This window comes from Aquarana catesbeiana, linkage group LG01 (assembly GCF_042186555.1).
Source record: "Aquarana catesbeiana isolate 2022-GZ linkage group LG01, ASM4218655v1, whole genome shotgun sequence".
Classification (NCBI taxonomy): Eukaryota; Metazoa; Chordata; class Amphibia; order Anura; family Ranidae; genus Aquarana; species Aquarana catesbeiana.
In genome coordinates, this window is record NC_133324.1 from 969,925,284 (window position 1) to 969,948,585 (window position 23,302).

The 23,302-nt window shown below is 43.8% G+C and overlaps 1 protein-coding gene across 1 annotated transcript; it reads left to right on the forward strand.

Annotated features, from left to right (window-relative positions):
* Positions 1 to 4,002: 4,002 nt before the first annotated feature.
* LOC141122700 (E3 ubiquitin/ISG15 ligase TRIM25-like) lies at positions 4,003 to 23,302 on the forward strand. The gene is made up of 2 exons (XM_073611995.1): positions 4,003 to 4,083; positions 19,856 to 23,302. The coding sequence occupies exon 2, from the start codon at positions 19,858 to 19,860 to the stop codon at positions 21,430 to 21,432; it is 1,575 nt and encodes a 524-aa protein (XP_073468096.1). The 5' UTR covers positions 4,003 to 4,083; positions 19,856 to 19,857; the 3' UTR covers positions 21,433 to 23,302.

Genomic DNA, 23,302 nt, shown 5'->3' on the forward strand with positions numbered 1-23,302 from the left:
AGGAACAGTCCATTGTTGGATGTGGGGGAGCGCTGTTTTCTGGAGGATCAAAGGATTGGGCAAGTATAGCTTTTCAGTGCGCCCCTAGACAAAATAAGCAGTTATCCCATACAGTGCGGGAACAGCTCCACTGCATGGGACAAAAATTGAGTTCTACTTTAACTCTTCACCACTCCACCCAAAACTGAAAATTATCTGTGGCTGGAGTTAAAGTTTGTATTATGCCCTGTACACATTGGCCGAAATCAGCCGATACAGTACAAACAAACCGACTTCCGGCCCGTGTGTTCAGCTGCTTTTCTGACAGAAATTAATCTCATGACCAGCTTCTGTTGAACGAGCATGCTGGGAAACCAGCATCCGATCGGCATCTGTTCAGCACTTGCAGCCAATGGTCCCTCTGTCCTTTAGTTTGTTTTGGATGAAATAGAGAAGAGTAAAAACTACTGTTTATTTTTCCACTGTCTTTGTCCTGTTTGGGAGATTTTCCTTTATTTTCTGTCCCAGAGACACAAAAACAGGAAGTGAATAGAAATCTCTACAATTGGAAGAGAAATCCTCTCTTAGTCAGGTGTCCCCATTGGGAGAATGTCCCTCTATCTATCTCCAATCACTTTCTGTCTTGGTGACAAAGGTCATCAGGATGGATGGAGAAGGTGATTCTCCCCGACACAATCACAGATAGATAATAAATACTGACAAGGGTTCTAACACCTCACCAATCCAACCAAGAATAAAAAAAATAAAACATTTCTGCTGTAAGTATACATTGATCATTAAATTTGGTGAACTAATCATTTATATGAACCCACCACTAACCATATTCCTTATAGATGGGCAGATATGTTCCCAAGAACAGAGGACAAGGAGATATCTGCCCATCAACTAAGAGTCCACCATGACCAACACTGGCAGAGGACCACATGTGGCACTTTCCACCCCTTGCTTTTCTACACAGAAGGATCATCGGAGACAATCTAGAAAAACTCTGGGGGGGGTTATATTTTATCCCCCCATATCCCCGGCTGTTTGACTCTATAATAGTCTCTGGTATTTATTATGTATTCCTCGGCTGCTTTGTGTGAGAGATCCGCTCCCCGACTCTCCATAGTGTGACCCCCAACCCTTAGACCAGGGGACGCTATAATCTTCATCCTGATTGGCCTTCCAGGTGGAGGGAAGTCTTCCTCCGGACATTGTGGTGATGTGTGTAGTATTGTACGGGTTATCACAGCACGGGGGGAGGGGCATGCACTGTGATGTCATTCATTGTCCCGTCTCTCAGCGGCTGTTGGAAGGCAACATGATTTAATATCATATTTTTGGAGTTTCTTTCTGGTTGATACAACCAAGCCTTTGCTTTCTTGGGGCGGTCTGGAATGTCTTTGTAGCATATCTGAAAGAAGAGATCAGGCTTCCATCAAGGCTGAACAATGCTTGGCTCCAGACCGTCTGTTGTTACAACGCTGTGCAAGCAAACTTGAAAGGGGCAATAGCTGAAAGATGATTGAATGTCCTGCATGATTGAAGTATAAAAGGACTGAACGAGTCAGAGAGCTTCCTTTCTCTACCCTTTTCACTCTTGGCTCAAGCCGGTGGCTCTCTGAGCCGCATGGCTCCCTTATTTGCCATCCTGAGTCCAGCCAACAAAACAATATCTCGAGGAAAGCATTGTGATAAGTATCTTTGATGTTCTTTTGTCATATACTCTGTATAATTCTCTATAGTATTTCCATGCTAGCATATTCCTATTTTCTTGGGAAATAAATAAGACATTGTTTTACTAAGCAGTGTGTTTGTTTTCATAGCTAACCTTATATCATTGTGCTTATCAGAGTTTTAATAGACTAGCTAACTATGGGAGTAGACAAGTTAATACATATATGCAATAAATAGAGGAAATCCGTAACCACCCCCCGAATAATATTTATTACTTCAGCGGCGTTACTGCACCCCGCAATGTACAGAAATAAAGGAGGGTTATGGGTTCTCCTTTCCTTCTACTATAAAGAGACACAAATCTCTGATCTGAGAACATTCTATTCACTCATTTGTCCTTATATCCTCTGCGGGATAAACCCCGCCCCCTCATCCTCCCCTCCAACCAATAAAACACGACAAACTCAGCCCTATAACCCCCCTTCTTACTCCCCTGTAGCCGCAGTCATGTGACAGTCCGTTCCCGAGTCTTCTCCTCAGTTTACTTCCTGGTTTGGTTCCTTCTTTGGGTGTCCATGTCAGTGCCTGCCTGATGTAGACACTTCCTATTGGATGGGGTGCAGTGGGGTCCTCACAGGGGATCGGTGACCTCCGGTATGACATCACAGTGCTGGATCAGTGTCCCCTCCCTCACCTGGAAACATTGGTGGTGTGAGACCAGGATGGGGAATGTAGCCCCTCCCTCTCTCGGTCCTGAGATGGAGGATGTACTCTGGGATTTGTAGTGCACACAGAGCCGTGTACATGACTGCAACCAACATGTACTGATCACTGCAAACACAGGGAAGTGAGGGGGAAAAGGAGAGGATCGGGAGATCACAGAGGACGTTACAAGGCATCAAATCATAGTAAGAAATGACTTCATGAAGAACAGATTACAGGACAATTAAGTAATGGATGTGTACGGAATATTTATGGAGGATCTGGATATCATTTAGTGTCACTATAAGATTACATATTAATAGAAATTCATCTGTTTTTTTTAAATTTACTAATTTTATTAAAGCAGAACTCCAGCCAAAAATAATCAGATAAAAATGAATAGCCCGTTACATATAAAATAACAAAACCGGCTTCAATATGCTGCCATATTCACCTTCAATCCAGAGATTTCTCCTCCCTCAATGTCCTCAGTCTCATCATCATTCAACCCACTTCCTCTGAGCCCAGGTCATCCTGGCCTGTGATTGGACAGGAGAAGCAGCACAGTGATGAGCTCATCTCTCGGTCACTCTGCTCTCTTGTCAGCACATGAACTGATAGGCTCCTTGTGCTGCTTCTCCCTCTCACACTCCAGCCCTGCTGTACAGGGACTACAAGAGGCTGATACCGGGTCACACTCTGCTACTTACACAGCTTGTATTTATAAATTACAATAATAGATGTAATAATGATTACAGAGCTGCATTCATTTATGTCTTTATTATCTGCCCCGGAGTTCTCCTTTACATGGTTTATTATTATTACATATACTAACAATACAGATTAATATTTATTACATATTTCATTATTTACTAATTGTAATAGTTCATTCACTTTCATTAATGTATTAATAGTACATATAATACTAATATTACTCTGAGGATCACATTCTATGATGTCCTGATGTACTATATACTGATATAATATTATGTGACCTACAGAAAAATGGCCGCCCCCAGCTGGAGTCCATTCACAGAGCAGTGTGACCTCTAGTGTCTGCTGGAGGACTTCCTGTGTGTCCTACGCAGTGTGTATAATGGTGGCCAGCCGGGTGTTTCGTCAGATTAGGCGACCCGTCAGAATTTGTAACAGAAGTGACGTTCTGTCACGGCCATCTTGGTACACCCCGCACTCCTCCACAGTAAGGACACAGTGAGAAGGCGACAAGCGGACATATTTGTACACCCACCGGAGTCTTGCATTTCACAATTATTTTTACCAGTAAACTCAGCTTGTATAGTGAAATACAGGATTTAAAAATCAGTCTGACTGTTTTGATGTTGAATTGTAAAATCAGCGATGTTCTGTCAGATCAAAAAACCTGTGAGATCAGCAGACTTGCCGCTGCTTTTACAATTTAGCATCAGAACAGTCAGACGGACTTCTAAATCCTGTATTTCACTATATAAGCTGAGTTTAGTGGTAAAAATAAGCGTGAAATGCAAGACTCCGGTGGGTGTACAAAAATGTCCGCTTGCCTCCTTCTCACTGTATCCTTACTGTGGCCGAGTGCGGGGTGTACCAAGATGGCTGTGGCAGAACGTCACTTCCGTTACAAATTCTGACGGGTCGCTTAATCTGATGGAACACGGGAGCCTCAGCTAAACCTCGTTGGTCCTCTAGTGTTTAGAGAAGAGACAGGAAGAGGAATTGTGTTAAGAGGTGAGGATGGGGGAGGAGGATGCATGGATGAAATGATCAATAATACAGATTATAGGTGATCAATAATCAATAATGTGAGGGGAGAGGGGGGGCTGACATGGCAGGGTGGGGAGGATATCGATTTATATCTTATTACAGAGAAGTTATAGCAGACTCCGATCTTATCTCTAATCATTCTATAGAGCTGACATATACCATAGTGCTGTACACTTAGCCCTTCACATCAGTCTCTGTACAGAGGAGCTTACACTCTAATGTCCCCCCCCCCCCCCACAGTCACACCAGTCTCTGTACAGAGGAGCTTACACTCTAATGTCCCCTCCCCCCCCACAGTCACATCAGTCTCTGTACAGAGGAGCTTACACTCTAATGTCCCCTCCCCCCCACAATCATCAGTCTCTGTACAGAGGAGCTTACACTCTAATGTCCCCTCCCCCACAGTCACATCAGTCTCTGTACAGAGGAGCTTACACTCTAATGTCCCCTCCCCCCCACAGTCACATCAGTCTCTGTACAGAGGAGCTTACACTCTAATGTCCCCTCCCCCCCCACAGTCACATCAGTCTCTGTACAGAGGAGCTTACACTCTAATGTCCCCTCCCCCCACAGTCACATCAGTCTCTGTACAGAGGAGCTTACACTCTAATGTCCCCTCCCCCACATCACATCAGTCTCTGTACAGAGGAGCTTACACTCTAATGTCCCCTCCCCCCACAGTCACATCAGTCTCTGTACAGAGGAGCTTACACTCTAATGTCCCCTCCCCCCACAGTCACATCAATCTACAATTTTTTTCAATTTTTTTTTTTTTTTTTACAAATAAATATGTGAAAAGTGTGGGGGAGGGGCATTTGTATGGCGCCCCCCTTAGTCAATACTTTGTAGAACCCCCTTTTTCTGCAATTACAACTGCAAGTGACATTTTTCCCATTCTTCTTCTTTGTAAAATATCTCAAGCTCTGTCAGATTGGATGGAGAGCGTCTGTGAACAGCAATGTTCAAGTCTTGTCACAGATTCTCAATGTGATTTAGGTCTGGACTGTGACTGGGCCATTCTAACACATGAATATACTTTGACCTAAACCATTCCATTGTAGCTCTGGCTGGATGTTTCGGGTCGTTGTCCTGCTGGAAGGTGAACCTCCGCCCCAGTCTCAAGTCTTTTGCAGACTCTAACAGGTTTTCTTCTAAGATTGTCCTGTATTTGGCTCCATCCATCTTCCCATCAACTCTGACCAGCTTCCCTGTCCCTGCTGAAGAAAAGCATCCCCACCACATGATGCTGCCACCACCATGTTTCACAGTGGTGATGGTGTGTTCAGGGTGATGTGCAGTGTTAGTTTTCCCCCACACATAGCGATTTGCTTTTATGCCAAAAAGGTTCAGTTTTGGTCTCATCTGACCAGATCACCTTCTTCCACATGTTTGCTGTGTCCTCCACATGGCTTCTCACAAACTGCAAACAGGACTTCTTATGACTTTCTTTCACCAATGTCTTTCTTCTTGTCACTCTTCTATAAAGGTCAGATTTGTGGAGAACACGACTAATAGTTGTCCTGTGGACAGATTCTCCCCCCTGAGCTGTGGATCTCTGCAGATCCTCCAGAGTTACCATGGACCTCTTGGCTCTTCTCTGATGAATGCTCTCCTTGCCCGGCCGGTCAGTTTAGGTGGACGGCCATGTCTTGGTAGGTTTGCAGTTGTGTCATACTCTTTCCATTTTCCGATGATGGATTGAACAGAGCTCCGTGAGATGTTCAAAGCTTGGGAGATTTCTTTATAACCTAACCCTGCTTTATACTTCTCCACAACTTTATCCCTGACCTGTCTGGTGTGTTCCTTGCCCTTCATGATGCTGTTTGTTCACGTATTTTCTCTAACAAACCTCTAAGGGCGTCACAGAACAGCTGTATTTATACTGAGAATAAATTACACACTCTAGTTACTAATTAGGTGACTTCTGAAGGCAATTGGTTCCACTAGATTTTAGTTAGGGGTATCAGAGAAAAGGGGGCTGAATACAAATGCCCCCCCCCCCCCACACACTTTTCACATATTTATTTGTAAAAAAAAAAATTAAAAACCATTTATCATTTTCCTTCCACTTTACAACACTTCACAATTATGTGTCACTTTGTGTTGGTCTATCCCTTAAAATCCCAATAAAATACATTTTAGTTTTTGGTTGAAACATGACAAAATGTGGGAAATTTCCAGGGGTATGAATACTTTTTCAAGGCACTGTATATCAGTGGAGGGATCACCAGCAGGAGGAAGGAGGTCCTGATTCCTCTATATAGATCTTTAGTGAGACCTCACCTAGAATACTGTATCCAGTTCTGGAGACCTCACTTACACAAAGATATTGATAAGATAGAACGAGTCTAGAGATGGGTAACAAAAATGGTGAAATGTTTGGGGAATAAAACATATCAGGAGAGACTTCAGGAACCTAATATGTACAGTCTGCAGGAAATAAGGGAAAGGGGAGACATGACTGAAACCTATAAAGTGGGTAAACAAGGTTCAGGAGGGCGATTTTTTCAATATGAAACCAAAATTAAGAACATGGGGACACGACCTCCAACTAACTGGAGGAACGTTCAAAACTAATCTTAGAAAGTATTATTTTACTGAAAGGGCAGTTGACGATTGGAATAAACTACCAGCCGAGGTAGTGAGACAGTCAATAGTAAATGGCTTCAAACATAGATCTATACTCAGAAAAAAAGTAAAAAACAATTCTTCAAAATGTATGAAAATCAAAATGGGAAGACTTGGTGGACTACTAGGTCTTTTTTCTGCCATCACTTTTGTATATTAGGTGTGGGTAAGAGCTAAGTGGTGTATAGGAAGTCCCTCCGGTAATATATGGTTTTCTTCCATTTTTCTTATCTTAATCATACGGTACTGGACACGGGGAACTTATTCATACACCATGGGTTTTAAGATGGTACCCTCAGGTATCTGGGCAAGCCTTAGAGTTCATGAGTTAAAAAAAAAATGGTTCTTTTTTTGTTTATAGCGCAAAAACTAAAAACCGCAGAGGTGATCGAATACCACCAAAAGAAATCTCTATTTGTGGGGGGGGGGATGCCAATTTTGTTTGGGTGCAACGTTGCTTGACCGCGCAATTATCAGTTAAAGCGACGCAGCGCCGAATCGCAAAAAATGTCCCGGTCATTAAGCAGGCAAATCTTCTGTGGTTGAAGTGGTTAAACTACCACTTGGGTGTGGCTATTATAACACACATTTCGAACAATATAGATAATGAATACAACAAACCCAAAAATATGATGAGATAATAGCTTCCTTTTTAAATAATATGATTTTTCATCATGATTGCGCCTTTTTTTATAGTAGTGTGTGTGTATATATATATATGTTCCATTTTGTACCCTTTGTCTTTTCCAATATTAGTATATAAATATGGAAACAGCGATGTTCCTTTTTGTACCCTTTTACCAAAAATAAATGAGCTCCAACCGTGTCAATAGTTTCATCTTGTCAAATAATGAAATGCACATCTTTCGTACTATTGTCAAGGAATTACTAGAAGACGTCTTGCCAATAGATATGGGCTTGCACGCAACAGAAGGGCGCACCATAGTGCGCACGCATAAGGCACCTTGGTGCCAGGCGGGCTATTTAAAGAGGACTCTGTCTGTGCCTTAATGCTTACTGGTCTTCAGCTGTTCCCTTAATTCTGCTTATCTCTGATATGTTCCTTTGGTTGCTGACTCGGCTATCTCCTGACCTGATCCTGGATTCTGTTACCTGGCTCCTCCTCCTTACTCGGCTCGTCCCTGACTTGGCTCCGTTCCTGATTCCGTACCTTGTTGCCCACATGTTGATGACCTTGGCTATCCCACAACCACGCTCCTGTCTGATGACTTCAGCTTCCCAGCTCATCTGAGTGCCTGCCCAGTGGTCTGCGATTACGGTCCTGCGACCTGCTGCGAGTTCCTGCTGCAATCCTGCCAGAAGCTCTACTTCTCCAGATGTTCCAGTTCCACAGTACAAGCAGAGTGCCTCTTTAATCCCAGCTGAACTACGGTGCACGGTTGCCCCTCCTGACCTGATGGTTCTTCTGCCTTCCCAAAGTCGCATCTCCTGCTGCAAGTTTCCTGATCTACACCTGCAGGTACTCGTGTTCCTCCTATCCCTTGGTTCCCTCTTTTTCACTCTCCAATGGGACCCGGGTTGGAGATACAAGAGAGGCCAACCTCGTTATTTCAGTCTCCCTTACTTGAATGTTTTTCTGGGGACCGTAGGAAATTCAGGACTTTTCAGAATGCCAGTGCACTTTATTTCTCTCTGTTGCCTAGCACATTCTCTACCGAGGAAGTGAAGATGGGGTTCGGTTCCTCAGCTCTCTGCTGCTGGAGGAACCTCAGGCCTGGGCCCACCAGCTTTGGGAGCAACGTGACCCTGTCCTGGCACCAGTAAACTCCTTTTTCGCTGCCATGTCCCAATTATACGCTGATCCTTTCCGTCACCAGACTGCTGAAACCATGCAGAGCCACTTACAACAGGCTCAAGATCTGTGGAGGACTATGTATCGGATTTTTGGTTATGGAGCTTTGATACTAAATGGAATAACTCAGCATTACATTTTCAATTTCGTCTTGGCTTGTCTGAAGCTATCAAAGATAAACTTGCCTGGGTGGGAACACCCACCTCCCTAAATGACTTAATTCATCTCTGCATACAGAATGACTGCCGCCTGCCCGAAAGACAGTTTGAAAGTTCTGGGAAGCTCCATCCAATGCCTGCTCGTTCCTGGGAACCCATTGTCTGTCTCCATTGCGGCCATGCCAGAGAACGCCACTGACATTAAGGCGTCTCCACATGCTAGCTTCCCTAGACCTCCTCTGTGAAAACAAGAGCGGTCAAGACGTCGCTGTAATAATCTCTGTGTCTACTGTGGGGATGAAGGACACTTTTTACAGACTTGTCCCAGAAGACGCCATAGGAGACCTTCTCCTCCACCTCATACAGTTTGCTGCATTGAATTATGGTCAAATCCACACTATGCTGCCAGTCTCCTTCCAGCTAGCGGAAAAGACTCTCGCTGTTTCCGCCATTGTGGATTCTGGGGCCTGTAGCTGTTTTGTGGACTCTTCATTCGCAGCCATGCATGAACTAGCCCTTTGTGCCAAAAGAAACAGCTTCTTGGTCTACCTGGCAGATGGTTCAGGCATCAAATCTGGAGCTGTCACTCTAGAGACTGCACCTATCCTGTGTATTACGGCTTCCGGTCATCAGGAATTCTTATGTCTGGATGTCATTATGTCTCCTCTGTTCCCCGTTATCCTGGGGCAACCCTGGTTGAAGGCACATAACCCCCTCATCAATTGATCCACTGGGGAAGTGACTTTCCATTCTAATTATTGCAAGAAACTCTGTCTTCCTACACCCAGTCTGGGAGAACCACTTCTCTGTATCAACGTGGACTCTGAAACCGCTAAACTGGTGCCCTCTGTCTATCATGAGTACCTGGACATCTTCAATAAAAAGAATGCTGACACTCTTCCCCCTCACAGACCTTACGATTGTCCTATCAAACTTTTACCTGGCGCAGAGATCCTCTTTTGAAGGATCTACCCACTCTCTGAGCTTGAACTTGAGGAGTTACGAAAATACATTGATGAAAATCTCAACAAGGTCTTTATCCGGCTATGTTCATACTGGGGTGGTATTTTCTTTGTTGAAAAGAAAGATCACATGCTACAGCCTTGTATTCACTATCGGGACTTTAACAAAGTAACCATTAAAAATCGGTAGCCCTTACCACTCATCCCTGAACTGTTCCAGAGACTACAGGAAGCACGTGTATTCTGCAAATTAGACTTAACCACTTCAGCCCCGGAAGGATTTACCCCCTTCCTGACCAGAGCACTTTTTCCAATTTGGCACTGCGTCACTTTAACTGCTAATTGCGCGGTCATGCAATGCTGTACCCAAACGAAATTTGCGTCCTTTTCTTCCCACAAATAGAGCTTTCTTTTGATGGTATTTGATCACCTCTGCCGTTTTTATTTTTTGCGCTATACACGGAAAAAGACCGAAAATTTTGAAAAAAAAATATTTTCTACTTTTTGTTCTAAAAAAAATCCAATAAACTCAATTTTAGTCATACATTTAGGCCAAAATGTATTTGGCCACATGTCTTTGGTAAAAAAAATGTCAATAAGTGTATATTTATTGGTTTGCGCAAAAGTTATAGCGTCTACAAACTAAGGTACATTTTCTGGAATTTACACAGCCTTTAATTTATGACTGCCTATGTCGTTTCTTGAGGTGCTAAAATGGCAGGGCAGTACAAAACCCCCACAAATGACCCCATTTTGGAAAGTAGACACCCCAAGGAAATTGCTGAGAGGCATGTTGAGCCCATTGAATATTCATTTTTTTTGTCCCAAAGTGATTGAATAATGACAAAAAAAAAAAAAAATTACAAAAAGTTGTCACTAAATGATATATTGCTCACACAGGCCATGGGCATATGTGGAATTGCACCCCAAAATACATTTAGCTGCTTCTCCTGAGTACGGGGATACCACATGTGTGAGACTTTTTGGGAGCCTAGCCGCATACGGGGCCCCGAAAACCAATCACTGCCTTCAGGATTTCTAAGGGCGTACATTTTTGATTTTACTCCTCACTACCTATCACAGTTTTGAAGGCCATAAAATGCCAAGATGGCACAAACCCCCCCCCCAAATGACCCCATTTTGGAAAGTAGACACCCCAAGCTATTTGCTGAGAGGCATGTTGAGTCCATGAAATATTTTATATTTTGACACAAGTTGCGGGAAAGTGACAATTTATTTATTTATTTACTTTTTTTTTTTTTGCACAAAGTTGTCACTAAATGATATATTGCTCACACAGGCCATGGGCATATGTGGAATTGCACCCCAAAATACATTCTGCTGCTTCTCCTGAGTATGGGGATACCACATGTGTGGGACTTTTTAGGAGCCTAGCCGCGTACGGGGCCCCGAAAACCAATCACCACCTTCAGGATTTCTAAGGGTGTAAATTTTTGATTTCACTCTTCACTGCCTAGCACAAGTTCGGAGGCCATGGAATGCCCAGGTGGCACAACCCCCCCTCCCAAATGACCCCATTTTGGAAAGTAGACACCCCAAGCTATTTGCTGAGAGGCATGGTGAGTATTTTGCAGCTCTCATTTGTTTTTGAAAATGAAGAAAGACAAAAAAAAAAATTTTTTTTTTTCTTTTTTTAATTTTCAAAACTTTGACAAAAAGTGAGGTCTGCAAAATACTCACTATACCTCTCAGCAAATAGCTTTGGGTGTCTACTTTCCAAAATGGGGTCATTTGGGGGGGTTTTGTGCCACCTGGGCATTCCATGGCCTCCGAGACTGTGATAGGCAGTGAAATCAAAAATTTACGCCCTTAGAAAGCCTGAAGGCGGTGCTTGGTTTTCGGGGCCCCGTACGCGGCTAGGCTCCCAAAAAGTCTCACACATGTGGTATCCCCGTACTCAGGAGAAGCAGCAGAATGTATTTTGGGGTGTAATTTCACATATTCCCATGGCATGTTTGAGCAATATATCATTTAGTGACAACTTTGTGCAAAAAAAAATAAAAATTTGTCTCGTTCCCGCAACTTGTGTCGCAATATAAAATATTCCATGGACTCAACATGCCTCTCAGCAAATAGCTTGGGGTGTCTACTTTTCAAAAAGGGTCATTTGGGGGAGTTTTGAACTGTCCTGGCATTTTATGCACAACATTTAGAAGCTTATGTCACACATCACCCACTCTTCTAACCACTTGAAGACAAAGCCCTTTCTGACACTTTTTGATTACATGAAAAAATTATTTTTTTTTGCAAGGAAATTACTTTGAACCCCCAAACATTATATATTTTTTTAAAGCAAATGCCCTACAGATTAAAATGGTGGGTGTTTCATTTTTTTTTTTTCACACAGTATTTGCGCAGCGATTTTTCAAACGCATTTTTTGGGGAAAAAACACACTTTTTTACATTTTAATGCACTAAAACACACTATATTGCCCAAATGTTTGATGAAATAAAAAAGATGATCTTAGGGCGAGTACATGGATACCAAACATGACATGCTTTAAAATTGCGCACAAACGTGCAGTGGCAACAAAATAAATACATTTTTAAAAGCCTTTAAAAGCCTTTACAGGTTACCACTTTAGATTTACAGAGGAGGTCTACTGCTAAAATTACTGCCCTCGATCTGACCTTCGCGGTGATACCTCACATGCATGGTGCAATTACTGTTTACATTTGACGCCAGACCAACGCTTGCGTTCGCCTTAGCGCGAGAGCAGGGGGGACAGGGGTGCTTTTTTTTTTTTTTTTTTTTTTCTTTATTATTTTTTTGCTTTTTTATCTTATTTTAAAACTGTTCCTTTCATTTTTTTTTTTTTAATCATTTTTATTGTTATCTCAGGGAATGTAAATATCCCCTATCATAGCAATAGGTAGTGACAGGTACTCTTTTTTGAAAAAATTGGGGTCTATTAGACCCTAGATTTCTCCTCTGCCCTCAAAGCATCTGACCACACCAAGATTGGTGTGATAAAATGCTTTCCCAATTTCCCAATGGCGCTATTTACATCCGGCGAAATCTAAGTCATAAAATGCTCGTAGCTTCCGGTTTCTTAGGCCATAGAGATGTTTGGAGCCACTCTGGTCTCTGATCAGCTCTATGGTCAGCTGGCTGAATCACCGGCTGCATTCTCAGGTTCCCTGTTGAGACAGGAGAGCCAGAGAAAAACACGGAAGACGGGGGGGGGGGGTATTCTCTCCCACTGCTTGTAAAAGCAGTCTAGAGGCTAATTAGCCGCTAGGATTGCTTTTACATGAAAGCCGACCGCTGGCTGAAAAGAATGATACCAAGATGATACCTAAACCTGCAGGCATCATTCTGGTATAACCACTCAAAGTCGTGAATGGTGTACCTGAAGACAAAAAAATGGTTAACAATAAAGCACAGTAAACGGTAAAGTATAAAAAATTGCATACCTGAAAAGCAAACATGATAAAACATAATAACAATAAAACATTGCAGAATAGAATACAGTAAAAAAGAGCAGAACAATAGAGAGAATAGAGAGAGAACAATAAAACGACAACTATTATTTTTTATTTTATATTTTTGTTTGTGTTTTTTTTTTTTTTTTTTTACACTTTTTTTGTAACTAACTTTTATAACGGTAACCGATTCCAGGTTCAGGTCTCTCAAAATGCGATGGCATCTTGGGAGACCCTGTGAAAGTGTGCCTAGTCTGTGGAATGCTGTACCCTACGCTAATACTCAACTAGTGCATGGTAGCGTTCAAAACATTCACCAATGCAAAGACCAGGACTGTCAGGACAGGAGGGACAATAATAGCGGGTGTCACGCCTATATCCGCACTTGCTGCAGACACGACATCTTTTTTGGGGGGGTTCGTTGGGTAGGGGTACTCGGGAGGACATAAAGAAAATGCCTCTCATGCAGCCGACTGCATTTGGTTGGGGATGTGAATGGGGGAAGTACGGGCGCTGCAGAAGTGGTGGGTTCCCAATTAGGATTGGCGAATGCAGCAGGAAGGGCATTATGGGCACGACGGGCCTGTGTTTGTCTTCTTCTTGGTGGCAGCGGGACACTACTTGTGCTTGCCACCTCACCAGCTTGAACTGCACTTATGGGACTCGCCACGTCACCAAGTGTTACTGCAGTGCTGGTTTGACTACGACCGGGGTGTACTAGGCAGCTGGTGCTTGCCAGTTCACCAAAACGCTACCAAAAAAACTGTTAACGATCGCAGGGATCAGGCCTGACTCTGCGAATGCTGCAGTTATGCGTTTAGTGTTTTGTAAGTGACAGTGATCGATCGATACTGCACTTGGGTGGGCTGGGCTGGGCGGAGGGGCAAAACGCAGGTGTTAGCAGGTATCTGGGCTGATCCCACTAACACTGCGTTTTTGGGAACCCTAAACTGCTGGGGACGCTAGTATAGATCTGATCGGATCAGATCAGATATTGATCCGTTCAGATACTATACCACTAAGGGAGGTGTACGCTGCGTGCGTGGGTGTTAGCGCTACTGGCACTAACCTGACACTGCCTGGGGCTGGTGCTTACCAGTTCACCAAAACGCTACCAAAAAAACTGTTAGCGATCGCAGGGATCAGGCCTGACTCTGCGAATGCTGCAGTTATGCGTTTAGTGTTTTGTAAGTGACAGTGATCGATCGATACTGCACTTGGGTGGGCTGGGCCGGGCAGAGGGGCAAAACGCAGGTGCTAGCAGGTATCTGGGCTGATCCCGCTAACACTGTGTTTTTGGGAACCCTAAACTGCTGGAGACGCTAGTATAGATCTGATCGGATCAGATATTGATCTGTACAGATACTATACCACTAAGGGAGGCGTATGCTGCGTGCGTGGGTGTTAGCGGTACTGGCCCTAATCTGACGCTGCCTGGGGCGACGCATATCACCGCCGGGCGATCAGGGGGCTAAACCTTTATTCGGTAATAAACAGCGGGTGCCCTGACACTATAAAAAATAAACGAACTAACCAGCGTCACCCGTAACGGTTGTACGGTGATCAGTGGTGAAAGGGTTAACTAGGGGGCAATCAAGGGGTTAAAACATTTATTAGATAGTATATAGGGGTCCCTGTCGCTATAAAACGCTGACGGCGAACCTAAATATTTACGTCACTAACTAGCGTCACCAGCGACACTAATACATCGATCAGAAAAATGATCGCTTAGCGACACTGGTGACGGGGGGTGATCAAGGGGTTAAAACTTTATTAGGGGGGGTTAGGGGGTATCCTAGACCTAAAGGGGGCTAATACTAACTGCCCTACCACACTAACTGTCACAAACTGACACCAATACAGTAATCAGAAAAAAAAAAAAAAAACCTGCTTGGTGTCAGTTTGTGACGGGGGGGGGGATCGGGGTGTTTTGTGTGCCTGGCATGTTCTACTGTGTGTGTAGTGTTGGTGCACTCACATTACAGTCTTCTCTCCTCGGCTCGGAACAGAAAATACCGAGCCGAGGAGAGATGACATCATTTCCTCTGCCTCTGTGTACAATACAGAGGCAGGGAAATGATCCCATTGGCTGGGAGCGATCGCGAGGGGGGGGCCACGAATGGATGGCCTCCCCCTCACCACCGATCGCCGGGGGAGATTTGCTGACCGCCGCAGGCACCGGGGGGGGGTGTCCGATCGGACCCCCCACCCGCGGGCAGGCAAGGACGTACATGTAAGCCCTTTTGCCTGCCCGTGCCGCTCTGTCGACGTACATCGTCATGCGGCGGTCGGCAACTGGTTAAGGGGAGCCTATAACTTGATCAGAATCAGAGTGGGTGGTGAGTGGAAGACAGCCTTTACTTCTCATTTTGGGCACTTTGAATATCTGGTGATGCCCTTTGGACTGTGTAACGCACCAGCTACCTTCCAGCATTTTGTGAATGATGTGTTTTGGTACTTTCTTGATTTATTTACTATTGTCTATTTAGATGATATTCTAATTTTTCTACTTCACTAGAGTTACATCAGGTCCATGTAAAGAAAGTATTAAGCAAACTGAGTGAACATCATCTCTCTGCTAAATCGGAGAAGTGCGAATTAGAGAAGCTCACCATCCAGTTCTTGGGTCTTTTTTTTTTTTTTTTTTTAGCGCAGGTGGAATTGCCATAGATCTGCAGAAGGTATCCGCAATAGGGGCCTGCCCCTACTGATAAAAAAAAACCGGGCAGTGGTTTGTGGGGTTCGCCAATTTTTACAGAAAATTCATCAGACTTTTCTGATATCATTTCCCCTATCACACAGTTAACAAGATTGCGCACAACTTTCACATGGACCTTGGAAGCTCAAACTGCATTTGAGAGACTGAAGGGTCTTTTTACATCTGCACCCATTCTGAAACATCCAGACCCTGCTTTGCCCTATGTTCTTGAGGTTGACGCCTCTGAGATTGCTGTGGGAGCCATACTGTCTCAACGACAAGGGACAAAATCCCTACTTCACCCTGTCACTTTCCAGAAAGGAACTATGATGTTGGTGATCGGGCATTACTTGCCATTAAATCAGCCTTGGAGGAATGGCATTATCTGCTAGAAGGAGCGGCATATCCTATTCTTGTGTTTTCTGATAATAAAAACCTAGGTAGGATATTTGAGAGCAGCAAAACGATTAAGACCCCCGCCAGGCCAGATGGGCCCTCTTCTTCGCAAGATTTTGCTTCCACGTTACCTACCAGCCTGGGTCTATGAATGGGAAGCCTGATGCTCGTATGTTTTAAGATACTGAGGTGCCCCCTGAACCTGGCAGAGACCAGGCAAAAGGGAGAAAAGTCTGCCAAAAGCCCGCAAAACACTTAAACTTGGAGTGATGATGCATCCCTTACAGTTGAGCAGGAACTGGTTTTAACACCGTTCTCATCTTCCAGCTGCAGCTCTATTTTATGCATGCAGCAAATGGCCTGCTTGACAAAAGCAGAATTCTCTGATTCTGTGTCACAATTCCTAAGACAAATTACAGCGCAAATTCAGTCATCTTTGTCCAGAGCTTAGAAACACCCAGCCTCTTCTCCTACTCTCATTTTTCAACCCATTTGGAACCTGATTAGGCTTTGTTGGAAAAAGCTGCAGAAGATTTCTCTCCCCCACACTGTCACTATATTGAAGAGGGAGCTTCACACAATATGCTTTCTAACGTTGACAAGCTCATTGCCTCTGTCTGCAAAAGGCATTGTACTAGTGGACTCTCCTCCATTTTGCCATTCCCCTTTAAGCACAAAGAGACCAACAAAAACATGAACAGACAGAATGTGCAGTTCATGATTGGGTCATGCCTGAAAATGATTTTCACTCCCTCAAAAATCTTTGCTGAACTCTACCCAGTGGAAAAGAAAGTTTGCAAAAAAAAAAAGAAGTGTGCTGTTCCTGTGGCTGACACTAACATCTCTGTCCTAAAAACATCTCACTGTACATATTAAATAGATGTTCTGTCTTTTAAAGATTCTGATGACAGAAAATTTGAGAAGCTCTATTTAACCTGAGCGGCTCAGCCCTGAAACCAGTTCTTGCTGCTATTTCATTATGTTAAAATGCACCTAACTGGACTAGGACAAAAAATAACCAACATAACCCCCGTCTTTCACTATTGTGCTGTTGCAGAGCATTTACAACAATTGCTTTCTGTTGTTCTTCTTTGTGTTGATGCCCTGGAATGTGTCTTGTAGAAAATATAAAGAATGGCTCTAATCTCCATTCATATGCTCTGAGTCCTATGGCTTGGACAGTAGAAACTGCCTGTAAAAGGTGCTGCACATGTATGCCTTTTCAAGGAAAATGTCTGTTTCTTAAGGCACTTGACCATTTCATCAAAGAGGTCACAGGTGAGAAAATTTGACTTCCTCAGACGAATGTAACAAAGGCCTTTCCTCAGGAGCTTCCAGCTTCTCAAAAGGAGAGCACCTCAACGCTCAAACCTGCCTTCAACTTCAAAATCTAAGTTCACCCCTTCCTTTCAGCACAAAGCTTCGTAAACAAAGGCTACTAAGCCCTCTCCAAAGCTCTCTTCACAGTGAAGGGGGTGCCCTCACTCCTAAGAGTGGGGGGATGTTTGTTGCAGTTTACATCCCTCTGGATCACAGACATCCCTGAACTATTGGGTTCAGTTATTTCAGACAAGTGCAAGATAGAGTTCAAGACTCTACCACCTCACTGCTTTCTTCTTTCAAATCAACCAAAAACTGGCCAAGGGCAGTCAGATTGCAAAAGACATTGAACCACCTATTTTCTCAGGGAGTCATTGTATTAGTACCACCACAGGACAGGTTCAAATGATTCTACTCTAACCTGTTCACTGTGCCAAACCCCAATGAAGGATATCTGTCCTTTCCTGGACTTAAACCTCTCAACAAATTCCTTCACATGCCAAAATTATACTTTGGAATTTCAAGGTCAGTAATTGCCTCTCATCCTGTCTTCTACTGCCAAGTTGTTCACAAATATATTGGCACCCTTGCTTGCCCTTTTCAGAACTCAGGGCGTCCAGGTGGTAGGCTTTCTAGATTACTGTCTGCTGACTGACTCATCTCCCTTACAACTCAAATGTCCGAAAGACATTGCAGCTGCTTCAGACCTTTGGCTGGGTGTTTAACTTCAATAATATGCTCTCCAGCCTTCCCTGTGCCTACAATGCTTGGGTCAGATCCTGGATACATGCCAGACATATATCCTTCTTCCAATTTCATTCAAGAACTCTCCAACTACATATTCTGTCAGCATTGGAAAAGCAGGCTTTTTGGCTGCATCTACCCATTCTCCTATCCTCCAAACAAGTTTTTGTCCTGGCGAATCGTTACTGCAACTCTAACAGAGGGAAGATCTTTCCTTCTTTACAATTGAAAGGTTCTTACAAAAGACGCATGTCTGTCAGGCTGAGAAGGAGTCTTTCAGTCCTTGACAGTTCAGGGAAAATGGCCAACAGAGGAGGCCAATCTCGCAATCAACATCTTGGAGCTCAGAGCGGTCACTATCTCTCCAGCACTGGACCCCTTCTAAAGGGACACCCAATTTAGGTGCAGTCAGCTTTGAAGGAAGCCGACCAGATTCTCTCATGGACCGAAAGTCACTGTCCAGAGATTACTTGGTGCTCTCTTCCTCAACATCAGACAAAATTGATTCCTGAGCATCCTCAATCACTGGCCCTAAAACATTATAAAACAAAAATAAAGTTTTGCATATTCCTCTAAAAAAACAAAACACCTGAAAAAATGCAAGGAGAGGGGAACATGAGCTAAAAGAACAGATTGGTAATTTGTTGCTCAGTTGTCAATGAATAATTGCATTAATTTGCTGTTTTTTCCAACTGCAAATGGCTAGAACTTATGACACACTCATGGCTGAACTGAACCCAAAGCTCTTTGCTAGGAGGAAGTGATTATCGATCGTTGGGTGCAATTGTAGCAAACAAATGGCCACCTTAGCTTGCAATTTCCACAAACTTCAAATATATTATTATTATTATTATTATTATTATACAGGATTTATGTAGCGCCAACAGTTTACGCAGGGCTTTTACAATAAAAAAGGGAGACAATAGAGTTACAGTACAATAAAAAACAAAAGGGTTAAGAGGACCCTGCTCAGAAAAGCTTACAATCTAAAAGGGTGGGGAAAGTGTTACATAAGGTTGTAACTGTGGGGAATGAGCTGAATGAAATGATAAGAGATTAGCTGGAGGCGTGATCGGCTTCCCTGAAGAGATGAGTTTTCAGGGATCACCTGAAGGCAGCTAAAGTAGGAGATTTGGGTTCACCTCAAGCCCATGCTCAACTCAAACCTCATCCTAACCCAAGAAACTCTAATCTACTATTGTGTTAGTACATACAGTGTATAAATTACCCCCTGAGTGGGTTCTTATCCCTGTACTACAATATATCCCATCAGAACAGGAAGTAAAATGTGAATTCTGACTGACTGCACCTATATCATGTCTGTATGAGAGAGGTTGCTACATGAGAAGACAACATCTCTCCTGCCGGAGTACCGGGAGCGTAATGATAGCTGTACTCTTGGTGTTCCATAAAACTTAGATGTAATTAACAGGTAAAATCCACAAAGTGGCATGCACCTCATTGGACGTAACCCCTAGTAATCTGACACTGTTTTCAAAGTGGCTGAATTCCTGGAGCTTAGCTTTGAGTGTCAGAGAATTTCACTTTCTTTTCTCTCTTCTGCTTTCAGTAATGGCGTCTGCTGATCTGAGGAAGGAGCTGGAATGTTCCGTCTGTCTGAACATTTATACAGATCCTATAACCCTGAAATGTGGACACAACTTCTGCCGGGACTGTATTGATCGTGTGTTGGATACACAGGAGAGGTCTAAAGGTTATTCCTGTCCTGAATGCAGAGAAGAGTTCCAGGAGCGGCCTTCACTGCGGAGGAACATAACACTGCGTAACATAGTGGAGACTTTCCTGTCCACCCATCCAGATCAGGAGGAGTCCGGGGTCTTCTGTACTTACTGTATTCACACTCCTCTACCTGCTGTGAAATCCTGTCTGCTGTGTGAAGCTTCTCTGTGTGACAATCACCTGAGAGTCCACAGCAAGTCACCAGAACATGTCTTATGTGACCCCACCACTTCTATGGAGAACAGGAAATGCTCCATCCATAAGAAGGTTCTGGAGTATTACTGCACTGAGGACTCCTCCTGTATTTGTGTGTATTGCGGTTTCATTGGAGAACATCGGGGACACCAGGTGGAGATTCTGAATGTGGCCTCTGAGACGAAGAAGAAGAAATTGAGAAACGTTCTGCAGAAACTGATGACAGAGAGAGAGGAGACTGAGAAAAAAGTCCAGAGTCTGCAGGAACGCAGGAGGAAAGTACAAGGAAAAGCAGATGATGAAACTGAAAGAGTCATTGTCCTGTTCAGAGACCTCAGGAGACATCTGGAAGACCTGGAGAAGAGAGTCCTGAGTGAGATCTCGGAACAGGCAGAGCGGGTTTCACTATCGCTGTCTGATATGATCCAACAGCTGGAAATAAAAAAGGAGGAGCTGTCCAGGAAGATGGGGGACATTGAGGAACTGTGTAACCTGAGGAATCCACTGACTGTCCTACAGGAATCGGACACAGGTGACTTGTGTGATACTGAGGTTGGAGATGATGAGGACGGAAAGAGACATGATAAACTTCTCCATGATGGAGGGGATCTGGATGTGGCTGGGATCTCACACACATTACACACAGGTTTATCTGATATATTACAGCAAACGTTGGGGGTTACAGACTTATTACTGGATGTGAGTACAGCTGGTAATCATCTACATATATCAGATGACCGGAAAATTGCCTCCTGGTCAGATGAGAGACAGAATCACCCAGAAACACCAGAGAGATTTCATAGTTCTCAGGTGATAAGTAGTCAGATTTTCTCCTCAGGGCGACATTACTGGGAAGTGGATGTCGGGGGGTCAAGGTACTGGAAAGTTGGGATGTGTTACCCCAGAATAAACAGATGGGGAGATCAGTCATGGATTGGATATAATAGGGAGTCCTGGTGTTTGGAGAGTTTGGGGGGTAAGCATTACTGGGTGAGACATGACAGGAAGGAGATCGGATTACCCAGCAAAGTCTCCAGTAACAGAGTCAGGATAGATCTGGATTATGAGGCCGGGCGGATCTCTTTTTATGATCTGTGTGACCCGATCCGACATCTCCACACCTTCACCTCCACCTTCACTGAGCCCCTCCATGCTGGGGTATATGTAGGGAATGGTTCCTGTATAAAGATATCTGGGGGGAAACAGATGTGAGATTCTGCTCAGAGACTGGTGACCTCACAGGGGGAAGAATCTGGTGTAATACCCAGGCAATAGGAGGAAGCAGTAGAGAAAAAACATGACTTTTTTTTTAAATTTATAAAGCTGCAGGCTCTGGGAGCCGTCATCTTCATCCTAAACCTCACTTCACTACCTAGTGTGTCACTGACCAAGAACAAGCATGCAGGAGGTCGGATTTTTCCAGCTTCACTGGCTGCATGCTTATTCCAGATCAGTGAAACACTAAATACTGTAGCCAAGATCAGGATGACAGCCCTAAGGCCTACATCTTTACAGTATATCTGTAGTCCAAAGGTTTTTTTTTAAGTTTTGGATGGAGTTGGGGGGAAGCATTAGAACCCCCTATCAGATTTATACTGCTATCCGGTGGTCCATCAGACAGATTTCCCCTCACTTCCTGTCTCAGTGACAATGTTTTACCAGACAGGAAGTGAGGGGAACTCTCCAACAACACAGACAGAAGTAAAAATGCTTTTCTTTAGTAGAGTAAAGAACCTTTGTCAGAGTTTTATTTCCGTCTGTGACCTTGTTGTAGATTTTCCATCATTTCCTATCTTGTAAAACATTGTCACCAGGACAGGAGGTATGGGGAGATCTCTCTCATGAAGTCCAAGATTGCAGTAAAAACCTGAGAGGGGTTCTAATCCCCCTCCACTTTCCAAAACATGTTTTGTCTGGTAATAATGTCCACAATTATAATTCTGTCCCCACATAACAAGTCCACTTATCGTGAATTCCCCAACCACCCCCCCCCACTGTGATTGGCTGTAATTATTGTCACTATAAAAACAGCCAGTTCTAGTCTTGTTTCTATTGGTTATGATGTGTAGGGGCGGGGATTAACAAACAGTTGTCAGCAATGATTCTAGCCATGTTTGTTTGTGTGTGTGGTAACGTGGACAGGTGACGGGGAGTATACAGTCTCGGGAAGTGGAAATCCTCGGCTCTGTATATGGATATATTGATCAATGATTGGATATAGATAGAATGATGGAATGGATTGAGCTATTGCTATAGTCTCCATTAATCCCCTCAGGGCTGACACCTGTATGATCTTTATGGTGCAGAACAATGTTTACATTTCCTCTATGACCCTATTCATTCGATAAGGGAAAGGTGCGTATACGTTAATGTTAAGTCACTTATATAATAACAGGCTTGCTTGATAGAATGACAGATGCTATTAGAACTAATGCCGCGTACACACGGGCGGACTTTTCGACCGGACTGGTCCGACGGACCGAATCCGGTGGACAATCCGACCGTGTGTAGGCTCCATCGGACCTGCAGTGGACTTTTCCGGTCAAAAATCTGACGGACTTTAGATTTGAACATGTTTCAAATCTTTCCGACGGACTCGAGTCCGGTCGAAAAGTCCGCTCGTCTGTATGCTAGTCTGACAGACAAAAACCGACGCTAGGGCAGCTATTGGCTACTGGCTATCAACTTCCTCATTTTAGTCCGGTCGTACGTCATCGCGTACGAATCCGTCGGACTTTGGTGTGATCGTATGTAGGCAAGTCCGTTCGTTGGGAAAGTCTGCCGAAAGTCCGTCGGATAGACCGTCGAACCAGTCCGGTCGAAAAGTCCGCTCGTGTGTACGCTGCATAATTGTTGATTTCCGGATCCTTGGAAGGTCTTGTTGTGGATCGTGGAGATAGTTGGTCTCCTTCTAAAATGAGATAGTTGGAGTCTGGAGGTGGGTAAAGTTGATTCTGGTGTTCTGAGATAACAGAAATTAATGTCTCTTGTAATTAATGAGGTGCTGCTTTTCCAAATTTTTCAACTTCCCAATTCTTTCTTCTATTTTGTATTTCTTTTTCAAATAAACTTGCAAATGTGA